Here is a 15000-nt window from a genome sequence, read left to right as displayed (position 1 = left end):
TACAATATTTGAAATCATCAAACCGTTGTTTGCTGCAGTATTGACCATTTTTAACTCTGATACCCTTCTGGAGAATGACTAATGAATATTCAATGCTCAGGGTTTCAGCTGTTGAAAGTTGTATATAAATATATATATTTTTATGTAAAACTTTTGTCGTTCCAGTGTCATGGATTTGACAGGTACGTTGGTGAACAACTGTAAATCTGTTCATATAACCCCTCATAGGATCAGCACGGAACTTATATAGAATATATACAGTAAATTTCATTTACCAAAGAGACATTGTTGACTGCTATCTTTGAGTTTGTATCAGTAAATGCAAAAATGTTAAGGAGGAAAACTGGCCGGGGCGTCATTACTAAATGCAAGTATTTCACTTCTCATACTGCATATAACAAGCCAGTTTGAAATCCGCTTTGCCAATGCGAGAGGGTTTAGAAATTAATGTGTTGATATTTGACTTGTGACTGCGATTGCGATAAAGATGAAGCCATAGGTGTCTTGGTCTTTGTCTTTAGTTTTGGTTGTCTAATTTATTCAGGATCTTGTGATTTATTTATCATTGCAAATGTCTCACATGTGCAGCACTTGACTACTTACAAGAGTAGAATAGATTTTCACCATATACAACAACTGAGTTCATGCGCCCACACCAAGCCCTGTCTGTTCTCTCAGGCGAATGAGAGATCCGTTTTTACATCGAAATGAAAATAACACATCGAGATAGAGTTACATGATACTCTGCTTCGCTGCTGTAAAGCAACAGGTATACTGAGCAGGACTCTATCAGTCTAACTATGTTTGAATTGATTTGTCTGTTCAAATAACTCGGCCTATGTGCCTGTCTTTGATATAGTATCGATGTATTTGTTTATTTTCCTTTTAGCTAAAGCTAGCTCCAATAAAGAACCCACAACAGAGCGTATCAGTCACCGAATTATCGATGAACGTAAATGATGTGAATGTGGCTTAACAGAAGAGACACAAGTATACAGCATCTATGTGCCGTGAATTCTGGGGGATATATGAGGGTGAAATGAAGGTATACTGTAGTTCCTTTCGGGAAAGGACTACCATAAATACCGCGTGTATGAATAAATTCGATAGACAAGATTATTCAAGACACGGACTGACTCTCCTCATCTGTTCATCTTCTGACGAGAACCACGGTACTCAACTTCACTGATTTAGAGACCAGTCCTGTAGCAAACATGTTCCCGCCTTGCGTTCGTAGGTGCTCACCCGTCCAAGTAGTACCAAAGGTTTTAGTCGCTGTTGCCTAGGGTTTTCATCTATGCTCCGCCCATCTCTGTTATCCGGGCTTGGGACTGGCGTGAGGATTGTTTTTATTTTACATATGAAATCGTGGTAACATAAGAGAGTGCCGACTTGGCAAGTCTGTACCTTAGGGGCGTTACGTATTGTCCTGCAGCTCTGGTCGAGGTCGTTCTTCTTACTTATGGTTTGTATGTGTATGTGGGTGTATGAATTCATTACTATTTGCTCAAGGCTTAAGACTTTTTCGTAAATTTAACTTCACGTCATAAATTACACTGAATATAGAAACATATTACATTCTCTGTAAAAGTTTTAGTGTTCGTCATTCGACGTGAAAATGCAAGTAGCGTAAACTCGTAGATATATTAATAGTCTGAGACAGGAATAAATCGATAAAAGTATATGCAAAGAAGGCAGATCATTAAGTACTGGCAATATCTTTCTAGTATTACTAGGTACTGTTACAAATACAGATAGATCTAAATAAAATGCACCCGTATTACCACAAGACCCCAGAGACAACTGGTCATGTGTGCTCATGACAAGCAAAGATTAGATGCATGACATGAGAGAGTTGCCATGGTTACACGACAGGACCGGTGGTTCTTTTTTATGCCCGTGGAGATGAAAAGACGACAAGGATACTATGATGATGATACTTGGGTCTCTCTCTCTCTCTCTCTCTCTCTCTCTCTCTCTCTCTCTCTCTCTCTCTCTCTCTCTCTCGTACTTAAGTCAGAACAAGATTATGCAGGGAACAAGACTGCATATTCGGGCAATTGTTCATCCTGTATGAAACCAATACTATTCAAGCAATCGAAAAGGGGAGATAAAAGCCAAAATAATGTTTTTGTAAATGAATAGAGACCTTTTTTTGAGGTCAGCCACATATAGCAATAACAGCATTGGCAATGTTCCGTGTTTCATCATAGGTTATTGCCTTGTTTGTGGCTTTGTGGTCTCGGCTTTGATCTATACTCACCAAAAGCAGTCCGTATATTAATGATCGTATTTTTTTCGTAAAAGGATACACCAATTTATAAATATATGTGCAATTATACGTATGCATATATCTATGCCTATTTGTATGTCTTCTTCTTCTTCTTCTTCTTCTTCTTCTTCTTCTTTTAACGTGCTTTTTTTCCATTTTTGTATGGGGTAAGCACAGTCCCTTCTTTGAAGGACTTTGATTTGGCTTTGAGGTAGACCGTAGTCTCTATCGGCTGCCCTGCCTGACATCGCTTAGACCCCGGTAGCGTATACATGTATTGTACCAGTCACCAGCTCCCTCTCTCCCAGCAGCGAGGAGACGTTGAGCGGTTATATGCCTATTTGTATATGTAACCACATTTATTTATGCTGTCTCAGGAATACCACCTTTAAGCGACAAATTTTGTATAGTATTAGATGCTCCAGTGTATTAACTTGATTTCTATTTATAATGCAACTTGCTTTAGAAGCTATCTTTTAAGAATTCCACGGAGATAAGATATGCTTTAATCAATGCTCTGGATGACCCCTAAAATAACTACACTTATCAGCTTTTTCTGTTTTAAGATGTCTGACTGATAAACCTAGCAAAGCACTCTCTCTCTCTCTCTCTCTCTCTCTCTCTCTCTCTCTCTCTCTCTCTCTCTCTCTTACACACATACACACACACACGCAAACACATGTTGTGAAATAGATTTATGTCAAAATGTAAGTCGTATTTATTAAGTACACAATTCCAGACAGCACACCTACATACTCAATTAATATTGCCAATTCTAAATCGTCTAGATCAAATGCCCCTCGTCCTGATTCGAGGTCGTGGACTGACTACTCTAGAGGAGAGTTTTCATACCTGAAAGATATTTGTTGTTCAGTAAATTAAAAAAATAACTTTATCGCAAATTCGTTCTGTGGATTGTTATGAATACTTCGATTTATCCTTATGCGGTGTGTAAACTTAGATGTTAACATTGCCTCTAAGATCTCTTTTGGAAGGCGAGCTATAATAGATACTTATTCTTTGTAGTTTTAGCTGTATAAACAGAGAACGCCAAGACGGGAAGGGCAGTAGAGAGACAGAGACAGAGAGGTGCATAACAGTATTCGTCGTTCAGATGTTTATAAAATGGGTCTTTTTTTATTTTGATCACTGAGTTAAAATAATTAAAACTTTTCGTTAATTCTTTCAGAATGGATAAAGAAAATAATGGAACCCTTATGCTGACACTGATTGAAACCACCTATAATTTTTGTGTAGTAAGAAATTACGTAATGAATATCTTTTGATTTATTTCTCAGTACGCTCAGGGCCACAAAGTTCACAATGAGGCTTAATTTACTTAATTAGAAAATGAAGACTCGTATCGTCCGGACTTACTTCACTTATAATTATTTTCTCTACGTTCGTTAGTGTGATTGTGTTATCAATTGCATCGTTATCTCCGTACCTCCAGGATCCTTTACAACTGAATGACAGGACACACTTATCTGATTGCCTGATAGGATTATAACTCTCTTTATCCTCTTGGATGTGACAGCAATAGGGAGCTTATTAACACCAAATTCATTTGACTGATTTTTTCAAGAGACTTTATTAACCTTTCATGGTGGTCTTTCCAGGAAGATAATCGTTTCATATTGAAGCAACAGAAATTAATTTTGTTTGTTTCATTTCAGGATGCCGTACATTCCATCGAGAAGCGACAGGTAGAGGTAAGATTATTATTATTATTATTATTATTATTATTATTATTATTATTATTATTATTAACTAAATTCGTCATCGATCTCAAGGACGAAAAGGAAAGATAGAATTACTGGTCGATAAATAAGACTTAGAGTAAAAAAATAAATGAATAAATAAATAAGATTATAAGGAGAAATTATCATGTAATAAGTACAAGAATATACTGTTGATTATCATAGTCTTTTTCGGAATCATTATTTAGGTATTTTTGTAACATTAAGATTATAGTTATGAAATGCGAAAATCTTTCAAGCTTCCTAACACAAAATAGAAAACGTACAAGGGGCTATGACCATTGATTGCTCCTGCGCACTCCTTTACTTTAAGATTACATTAAGTCTGCTTAAGTAGAAAAAAAAAAAACTTTGGATACGTTGATTGGAATTTTGACTTCAAATTTAGATTTAGATGGCTGAGAGAAAAGAGAAAGTTAACTATACCACTGAGCTGATTAACAACTCTCCTAGGGCTGGTCCGAAGGATTAGATTTATTTTACATGGCTAAGAACCAGTTGGTTACCTAGCAGTGGGACCTACAGCTTATTGTGGAATCCGAACCACATTATACCGAGAAATGAATTTCTATCACCAGAAATAAATTCCTCTAATTCTTCATTGGCTGGTCGGAGAATCGAACGCGGGCCTAGGAGAGTGTTAGCCGAGAACGATACCAACCCATCCAATGAGGAACGGAGAGAAAAGAGAATGTCCATATGGTAGGACAAGCAAATACGTGAACTCAGATTCATCCCATCATAAATATTAATTGTTGATGAAACAGATATATTCATAATATTCATTAGTAAAAGATGAGAAATGAGATATAATCGTTAAACTGATACATATAGAGAAAAATAAGTTCTTCATTGGATGGATCGATATCGTACTCGCCTAGCACTCTCCTTGGCCCGCGTTCGATTCTCCGGCCGGCCACTGAAGAACTAAAGGAGTTTATTTCTGGTGACAGAAATTCATTTCTCGGTATAATGTGGTTCGGATTCCACAATAAGCTGTAGGTCCCGTTGCTAGGTAACCAATTGGTTCTTAGCCGCGTAAAATAAGTCTAATCCTTCGGGCCAGCCCTAGGAGAGCTGTTAATCAGCTCAGTGGTCTGGTTAAACTAAGGTATATTTTTGGGTGGAAAGCAGGAAGTTTGTATTAATGGCTTACATGGCATTTGTTGGTAGCGCTTGTTTTATTAGAAACATTCAGGGCCGTTTCATATTAAGAACAGTTAAATTAGGCTACGTATACATTAGTATACCCATACCGTTAAATATGACGACAAAATTTAAATGATCTGCAATTAGATCGTACTTGTAATATAACAAGTACATTATGTACATTACTAGTTTAAGTTCAGTGTTTCCCGGGTGCTTATAAATGTGGGGACAAAATTATATTAAGCGTAGAAAGGATTCCTTAACTTGGCCTCATGTTACTGTATAGTAAATGCAACGAATTTTTTAAAGATACATTTAGTGTACCCACACCGTAAAAGAAACGACATTAAAAATTTAAATATCAGTGAAATTGTTTTTGGCAAGTGGTTTTTATGGCAAAGTATAGACATCTTGTTGGTTTGAGATCACTTCAACTCGTCATTTTTACCTTGAATGTTATTATTTTGCTTTCTCTTAAACTTACTGCAGTGCATTATAGCCATTCGGATTTTAAATTACACGAAATGGGAACTATAGCATGAAAACTAATAATACAGTGAGCAGTCAAAGAAACATATTGCTAAGAAAGTTCTCAGTTAGGTACCATAAATAATTTTTTCATTATTTCCTTACGTTTCTTTGAGAAATAACTGACATGAATGACATAAAACTGAACATCATTCAAAATGTAATTTATTGAAATTTATCCTGATGGTAAAGAATGCTGATATCTATTACTTAATTTCTAGCGGATATTTTTTCTTCTCATCTACTTTCAGTTTGTTGTTTGGTCCTTATATTTTGTTAAGTAGCTTTTTTGTGCATAAATAATAAAGTACAGTTATTCAGCTTTGCAATGACACCAAAGTCATCATTTCATCATGAAAACGAAGGAATGATATTGCCGAGCTCAAAAACAGTCAGGTTGAACTGGATGCACCATGATCAGTATTGCACACGAGAGAAAATAAGGGTACGCAATGTACTCTCTAGAATAAGATTGTGTTTATGTGGAATCATGCATTGCAGAAGTAAGCATTAATGCACCCCCTTACTTTTCCAGTTTCCATATCAATAAACTCACCCATTCCCTCTAAAAAAAAAAAAAGATAAAGATTGCCGTAACCTCAGTTGCCCGTTGAAAGTTATTCACTGTCTCGCAGAATACGAACGACACCGCTGAGAACGGCGCCGTCGAGCAAGTGGCTTACAGCAACGAAGGCGCTGTTGCAAGACAAGGGGTCAACGGCCAGTATGTCTATGCTTCTGACTACGGTGGACCCATTGTGCAGGTGAGTTAAGATTATATATCTTTCATTACAAGCTCCAGAAAGAAGTAGTCAGAATAGATCACTTGGTCATTCGTATCTAGGTTTTGACTTGCCTTCCTTCAAACGGGTTCACGAGACAAAGATAGTACATCCATTATCAGGTCAAAAAGATATGGACTTAAAGCAGATCCCTGATGTAAATCAACTCTACTGGTATCCATTCAGTTAACCCCACACTGCTTCTAAACTGCGTTTTTGCTCCTTCATACATATCTTGGACAAACTTCACATACTTCGTGTTCCCTTTACTCTCATGCACCTCCAAACCTCTTGGCGTGGCACTCTATCGTATGCCTTTTCCAGATCTATGAATACTATGTGCAGTCCTTTCTGCTTTTCCCGGTGTTTTTCCATCATCTGTCGGAGGGCAAACACTGCATCTGTCGTTCCTCTTCCTGGCATGAAACCAAACTGTTCTTCACCTACAGATGTTTCTTCTCTATTTCTTTGATCCATGATTCTTTCCCAGATTTTCATGGTGTGAGACATTAACTTTATTCCTCTGTAGTTTGCACAAACCTTGATGTCACCCTTCTCTTTATAGATAGGAACAATAAAGGTTTCTCTCCAGTCTTTTGGTGTCTTTTCCTGACTGTATATTTTCTTTGCTATGTCCCACAGCATGTCTATTCCTTCTCTTCCCACGCTCTTCCACACCTCTGCAGGAATCCCATCTGGTCGTATTACTATTTTTCATCTTCTTTAGTGCCTTCTTTACTTCCTTCCTTCTAATAGTATGTGTCATACCAAGGTTCTGGAATCCATCTTCAAAGAATTTTCTAGGATTTTCTTCATTTAACTGGTGTTGATAATATTCCTTCCACCTCTTCTTTATCTTATCCTCGTTGTATACAACCACTCCATTCCCATCCTTAACCTGTTTTATATGGGAGTAGTCTTTGGTGTTCTTGTCCCTCGACTTTGCAATTCTATGAATTTTTCTCTCCCCATCAGGTGTTTCCAGCTCTTTGTACATGTCATCTAATGCTCGAGCCTTTTCTTGTGCAACTGCCTTCTTTGTTTGTTTCTTATGTCTTTGGTACCTCTCCTTATCCTCTTGCTGTCCATACTTTTCCCAGATCTTTTTTGCATCTTTTTTGGCTTTCACCACCTCTTTCACTCCATCATTCCACCACCAGGTTTCCGTATCGTCAGGGGGTTTCTTTCCAGATGTCTTTCCCTACACCTCACCACCCACTCTCTTTATCACCATTCTGTTGTGATTCCACCATTCTTGCACTCCCTCTAGCAATCTAACTTCCCTCAATACTCTCTCCTTGAGGCTACATTCACACAGGGCGTTTTTGACCGCGTGGTGAGATACGCATGGTCGATTGTTCAATGTCAGCTTATGGAATCGTTCACACGTAACCGCGGCGTATCGCGGCGGTTTCCAATACACCGCAGTAGCGAGATTCCCCTCGCCAACGCCTGATTGCCGGGTGTGTCGAGATACTTACAAGTCAGTGACATCGTTCACGTACAGCGGTGAACCGCGCTTTTTGAAGACAGCAGGTGCCATCATTGTCTGTGTGTCAGCCAATAAGAAAAGAGATTGTGCGTTACCATAGCAACCCTGGCCACCACGCCTGGTCCCCGTGATCAGTCATACACACTACTGCATCGCTGTCACTGTCAACTGTTAACTACGGAGAGGGATCATTCTGACACTGGACGTCACAAAAAAAGTAGATGAATACGTATATATACCGCGTGGTGGCCATCACGGTCAAAACGCTTCGTGTGAACGACTGTAATCGTTAAACAAGCGGTGGCCGCCGCGGTCAAAAACGCCCTGTTTGGACCCTGTGTGAACCTACCCTAAATTCCTGCCTCGCTTCCTCCTCTTGTGTCAGCTTCCACCACTTGATTGTTGATGGGACACGTGCAGGTCTACCTTTTACTGTGTTCTTTATTTCCAAGTCCATTACCACCACCCTGTGCTGTGCTGCCATACACTCTCCATTTAAAATTTTACAATTTCTCACCTCTCTCAGATGTGATCTGCACATGAGGAAGTCAATTTGACTTTCTCTTGCTCCACTCTTGTATGTAATGTACTGATTTTCTTTCTTTTCAAACCAGGTGTTGACAATAGCCAAATCAAATGACACTGCACAGTCCACAACTCTCTCAGCCACCATGCACCCTCTCAGTACCCTCTCTGGTCCTTCCTACATGTCCATTCATGTCACCACCAATAATTAATCTCTCTTCTGCTGGTATTTTGGGAGGAAATGGACCAACAGTTGATGGTCCATTTCCTCCCAAAATGCCACTTTCTCAACTTCATCACATCCTGCTTTGGGGGGCATAAGCACTCACGATGTTGACTATTTTTCCATATAGGCAGTTTCACAACCATTGCTCTGTCACTTGTCCTCTTCACACTTATTATGCAGTCTTTTAAGCTTTTTGATAGAGTTATTCCCACTCCATTTCTACCTTCCTTATTTGTTCCACTATATAGTAGTTTATATCCACATCCCAGCTCTCTCGCTTTATTTCCCCTCCATCTAGTCTCCCATACACACAAAATGCTTATCCTTCTTCTCTCCATGAGATCTGCTATCTCTCTTCCCTTTTCAGTCATCATTCCAACGTTCAAAGTTCCAACTCTCAAAGCTACCATCATCTTCCTTCTCCTCACTCTTCTCATTTTTTGGACTCGCTTCTTTAACCGGGGTGCCCACTATCCAGTAGCCCTTGCCCGTTTATCACAGGGGGCAGGCGAGGCGCCTGTGCATCGCCTACGGGGAACGCCCTAGCACTGTCCGATTTCTGATGAAAGTCAACTGTCATATTTGGTTTTGGCTGGATTATATGCCCGGATGCCCTTCCTGACGCCTACCCTCCCCATTTATCCGGGCTTGGGACCTGCGCTGAGTTGGACTGGCTTGTCCACCCCAGTGGCTGGGTTTTACTTATATATACATATAAATATATATATATATATATATATATATATATATATATATATATATATATATATATATATATATATAAATATATATATATATACAGTATATATATATATATATATATATATATATGTATATATATAAATATATATATATATATATATATATATATATATATATATATATATATATATATATATATATATATATATATATATATATATATATCAGTCATTCTGTGGCACCCACGGGGATGCATAGGTCCCCGATGAACTCACGCCAACACATTCTGTCCTGGGCTATCTCCTCAAGATCTCTCCAACACTCATCTCCTGCTTCCCCCACCTCATTATCCTCAACCAAGTCTCCTTTGGCCTACCTCTACCTCTTCTACCAAGGGCAACCCACCCTGGTGTATCTTGTATTATTCCCTGTCATCTATACACTTGGCATAGCCACTTCCACCGTGAGAACCTAACGTACTCATCGACCGGCTGCATCCCCGTTACTTCTCTAATTCTGTTATTTGATGTCCTATCTCTCCAGTTAATACCTAATATTCTTCTGAGCGCCTTATTTTCAAATGCTAAGAATTTATTATCCAAAGTCACTGAGCTGTACCATGACTCATGCCCATAAATCAAATTACTCGTAACCATTATCTTATAAATTTTTATTTTTGTATGCACAGAAAAATTGCTATTATTCCAAATATTTTTAAGCATTCCCATTGCCTGATACATCGCCTAGCCATCCTTCTGATATGGAATAGCAGAAAGACGTCAGTGAGATAAAACATATTTTAATTAAATAATCAGATAAAATCTTGTACCCTTACCCATTCAGTGATATTAGTCATTGGAACTGAGACGTCAAGGACACCCATCTTGTTTCCTTTCTTATTTTCTCAGTGCTGTTTGTTTATATATATACAGTACACACACACATATATATATATATATATATATATATATATATATATATACACATATGCGTGTGTTAGTGTATACATACATATATATTATATACATACATATATATATATATATATATATATATATATATATATATATATATATATATATATTATATATATATATATATATATATTTTGAATGGGTAAGGGTGCAAGATTTTATTTGATCATTCAATTAAAATAGTTGTTTTGTCTCATTGACGTAAAGACTCGTATATAAATGAAGTATATTCAGTTAAATGTAAGGACCTTGAAAAACGGTTTGTAATCAACTATCCCGCAGATTTCCACTTTTGGACCTCTCTCTCTCTCTCTCTCTCTCTCTCTCTCTCTCTCTCTCTTGGTGACAGCGGTTCACAAGATTATGAATAAAATGTTAGGGATATATATCATTCCATGTGTCACATTTGATTAGGATAACTTCTATAATGTTGATAACCTTTTAGCCTGTTCACATATTTATTAATCTTTAATCGCCTTTCTTATTTATTACGTTAGTTATTCTCGACCTTTTTATTCGAACTTGTACATCACTAATATCTCTTCTCGTTTTTCCAGATTGAACAGCATGTGTACAAGTCCTCATGCTGTTACGCAGGCTCTACCTGTCCTTGCTCACAAAATGGGACAGCGCCCACACCAGGACCTTAATGAGAAAATCTGAGGCTATTGTGCGCGTATGCTGCTGCCATAATGATTCTTCACTGCATTTTACCTTCTTAAATTTTGCATTCATTTATTCTCCATTTATCAACGTGGTTTAGGAACTCACTTTCTCTTTCTCTTTCTCTCTCTTAGCACTCTTCATTAATTACTGATAGATCCGCGTACTTTGTTATCTAATGATTAAATGCTGTTCAACCATCCAGTGATCACGACTCTAAAAATGTAATTTAGAAGATATTGGTTTCTAGTATATCGGCGTAAATAATCACTTGGAAATATTGGCATCTAGTATATCGAAAATAGTATATGGAAAATTTGTTTCCCGTATATCGACCTAAATAATTAAATGCCAACCTCTATACATCCTTTTACGCCTTTTTTGTTTTTTGGTGATATTGATATACCAGCTTTTGAAGTAAGGAAAAGTTCAGTGTGAAATTAACTTTCATTGTATCCGTTCTTTGGAAGGACGCCCTTCAAACATCACTGACAATATACGACAACTTACAGAGGGGCCTGAGAGATCTTGCCAGATTGACGTCAGTTGCACCAGTTTTGTTTATATTTTAGAAAGGGGAAAGTAAAGGCGAATAAAGATTTTTATGTCACCATTGAATGGAAATAAATCCTCAAAATGAGTCAACATTCATTGTTTTTAGACCTTTTTTTAGACCCCAAGGGACTTCTGTACAACCTGCAGTGATCCACACAAAATAAATTCTGATGTTGAAGAATTTCAGAACAGCTTATGGAAAATAATCGTTTACCCCTTGGCGTCAGAGAATTTGTTTTTGTAATGCCAGTGCTATGAATCAGTCATTCATTCTTTGGCAGCTTTAGATCTGTGAATTAGAACTCTCCTTTACAGACTATAGTTTGTACAATTTTATCTGCTTAAATTGAATATATAAGCCTTGGGATGCTTGCTAAATTACATGTGAAATTAAAAATTTATGTACTAATGAGTGCATTTTCACTGATATACATGTTCGTAAATTGTTTGGATGTAGTTAAAAGCCACAGTACCCAATCGTTCAATTAGCGTTGTGGGTCAGAAGACAGATTTTACAATGAAATTATATGCATCCACAATGTAGCAAACGCATCGCAGAGGACTTGATGAGAACCTGAGGGCTATTCTGTGGAGTATCTGCTTTAAGGGGAAAAAGCCTATTGTTGGGTAATTATATGTATATGTATATATATATATATATATATATATATATATATATACATATATATATATCGAGTACGATGTATGTTACAAGAAACTCATTCCTTCTTTGTGATTTTCATACCATATTACTGTGCGTTATCTTTGACCTCAAGAAAAGGCTTCATCTGTTACATATGGACAATTTCCTCCACCAAGGGGTCCACAACGCTCCTTTAGACGTCCTTTGGCTTTGAACCACTGTGCATTAGTCTCCATGGCCAATGGCACCTCTTAAAGCAGTGATGTTCAGGTATTGGTGCTTATTACCACAGTGATAACCTCCGTCAGTTATAGACTGACTTAGACTGGACGGTCTCTGCTAAGGTAAAAAGTCCGTAGTTGGCATATACATTATATACATACACACACACACATATATATATATATATATATATATATATATATATATATATATATATATATACATATACTGTAAAAGAACTTGGTTATCAATCAATAAAATTTCCCAGTAAGGTTTTCCCTCGACGGTCTAGCAATTCATGACTGAATAGAGGTGATAATATAACCATTCGTATAACAAAGACCGACAAATCAAATACCGTGGTAAGAATGTTTTATTTATATGTGTGTGCGTGTGTGTGTATGTATGTATGTATAACTAAAGCACAAAAATATGGAACGTGATGTATATATATAAATAAAGACCAAATCCACGAAGGAAAGAGAAACAATGGAGTGCTGCAAGGTCTTTCGACTTGTAGTCCTTTACTCAGAGTCTGCTAAGTAAAAGACTAGAAGTCGAAAGGTCTTGCAGCACTCCATTGTTTCTTTCCTTCGTGGATTTCATCTATACACACACACACACACACACACACACATATATATATATATATATATATATATATATATATATATATATATATATATATATATATATATATATAACTACCTACATTTTGGGATTAGTCCAAGTTAATTCCTTAGAGTGCTTTCTAATGTCCAATATTGGCTAAAACACGGACTATCAAGTAATATATATTATAATGATATATTTATATGTATATGTATATATTACATGAGAGTCCGTGTTTTAGCCAGTATTGGACATCTGAAAGCATTCTAAGGAATTATCTTGGACTCATTTCAAAATGTAGGTAGTGTGTATATCTTCAAGTGCGTAGTAGGCTACTTTTCAATTCCCCGTCAGTGCACCTCACGTGATGTACAGCACTAGGTTTTCAGTGTCCCTTCGTCGCCTGGCTACATTCACTTTTCAGCCTTTACTTATCTACTCTCAATTTCCTTTCCAGCGCTGAATGACCTCATAGGCCCCAGTGCTTGGCCTTTTGGCCTAAACTCTATATTCTATTCCGTTCCTACCAGCTTGCTGCCCAACCACTCCACCTTCCTTTTTTTCAGTGAATGGCTGAAAGTGCTCCAGTGTTTGAATCTATAGCCAGATTTTCATCAAGCAAATCACGTTTAAACATGATGTTAATGGTGAAAAGTATGACTGATAATAAAGATGATAAGACCACTTGAGAACGTAGTATATAGGAGGGAAAATGAAACTTGGATATTCCTTTCCACTAGTCTTTAATGTAACAAAAGTGTTGTATACACTTTTACAGACAGCTTGTGAACCGAGTTTCTGACTTGAAGTGTATCTTGGGGTAAAATGGAAATGGCAAACTTCAGACATTCATACACAGCATAATGGCCTACCTTAAGCATATCCAACTTTTCGTGAAAGCAGGTAACGAGTGTCATTTTTTGTAAATTATAACAATACATTTTAAGGGGGAAATAATAAACAGGAACCGATCGGCAAATAAAAAAAAAAATAAATTGGAAGATGTTGTGATTATAGACGGTTAAGCCATTTATTTTCTTTATCCTCTGAAATAAAAGGACCCAAATAAATCTGGATGGAATGTATGGGTGAAACTGGAGTTGTTTCAGATCAATTCATTAAGGGTATATACTGTGTCAGAAAAACGTACATGGGTACTTCATAAGTAGGGGAGAAATAAGAAGTGACGAAGAGCGTAAACACGATAAATAAATAAATATCTAGACACAACTATTCCTTCAATGAACAACATTCAATAAAGTGCGAAGAATTTCGTATATATACGTGCAGTATTTGGAAAATTAAGAGACATGTAAAGGAAGCTACTACGTTTTTGTCTCAACATGTTTCATCTGTGAAAGAGGGAAAATTCTTTCAAACATGAGATCTACTTTAACCACTGAAAGTTATAAGCAAGTATGAAGCCGAAGGGTAATTACAGTGCGTGCTAATGGTTTTATCGTAAGTGACCTCCTGCATTTACTTTGCTGTGCTCGAGGAGCTTTAATGACGATGAGTAATTGCAGCATCGCTCAGACCAATTTTTGGCAGTCTTTTGTTCTATCATTAGCCACTAAATATTCAGAATAGATAATCATTTGAAAATGGTAACGTGTGCTAACATCCATGTAAATCAGATGAAGAAACTATGTAACATAATCGTCAATTCCAAGAAGAATCCGGGACGGGTCAGGGAGGGTGGCAGAGGAAGCCAAGTCGAGTGAACTCAGTGAGTCGGTGCCCCAAGAGAACGCCAAACCGTCTGGTTTATTTCCTGCCGTTGGTGAAGTAGTGGCATGTGGAGCCCCACTTCAGAGCCATTCGTCCCCCTTCTCGGATGCATGCGTTTGCGCACATCATCAGCAAGTCGCCCTGTTGAGATGAAAAAAATAACT

The 15000-nt window shown here is 37.4% G+C and overlaps 2 protein-coding genes and 1 long non-coding RNA gene across 3 annotated transcripts in view; 2 read left to right on the top strand and 1 right to left on the bottom strand.

The window, feature by feature from the left end:
• The window catches only part of LOC136838815 (uncharacterized), a 42551-nt gene extending 30833 nt beyond the window's left edge, over nucleotides 1-11718 (top strand). Inside the window, exons 8-10 of the mRNA XM_067104426.1 lie at nucleotides 3949-3984; nucleotides 6345-6473; nucleotides 10968-11718. Coding sequence (XP_066960527.1) covers nucleotides 3949-3984; nucleotides 6345-6473; nucleotides 10968-11060 — 258 coding nt within the window. The 3' untranslated portion in view covers nucleotides 11061-11718. The remainder of the gene's footprint in view (nucleotides 1-3948; nucleotides 3985-6344; nucleotides 6474-10967) is intronic.
• Nucleotides 11719-13831: 2113 nt separating this feature from the next.
• The window catches only part of LOC136838814 (uncharacterized), a 21221-nt gene continuing 20052 nt past the window's right edge, over nucleotides 13832-15000 (bottom strand). The window contains exon 3 of the long non-coding RNA XR_010853116.1: nucleotides 13832-14977. This is a non-coding gene — a long non-coding RNA (uncharacterized lncRNA). The remainder of the gene's footprint in view (nucleotides 14978-15000) is intronic.
• LOC136838812 (regulator of microtubule dynamics protein 1-like) overlaps nucleotides 14907-15000 on the top strand; it is a 94789-nt gene continuing 94695 nt past the window's right edge. Inside the window, exon 1 of the mRNA XM_067104425.1 lies at nucleotides 14907-15000. This exon is cut by the window's right edge and continues 30 nt beyond it. The gene's annotated coding sequence lies outside the window, so the exon portion shown is untranslated.

The sequence above is a fragment of the Macrobrachium rosenbergii genome, chromosome 5 (assembly GCF_040412425.1).
Source record: "Macrobrachium rosenbergii isolate ZJJX-2024 chromosome 5, ASM4041242v1, whole genome shotgun sequence".
Lineage (NCBI taxonomy): Eukaryota > Metazoa > Arthropoda > Malacostraca > Decapoda > Palaemonidae > Macrobrachium > Macrobrachium rosenbergii.
Note: the sequence above shows the minus strand (reverse complement) of the source record. Positions and strands in the feature narration are given on the sequence as shown.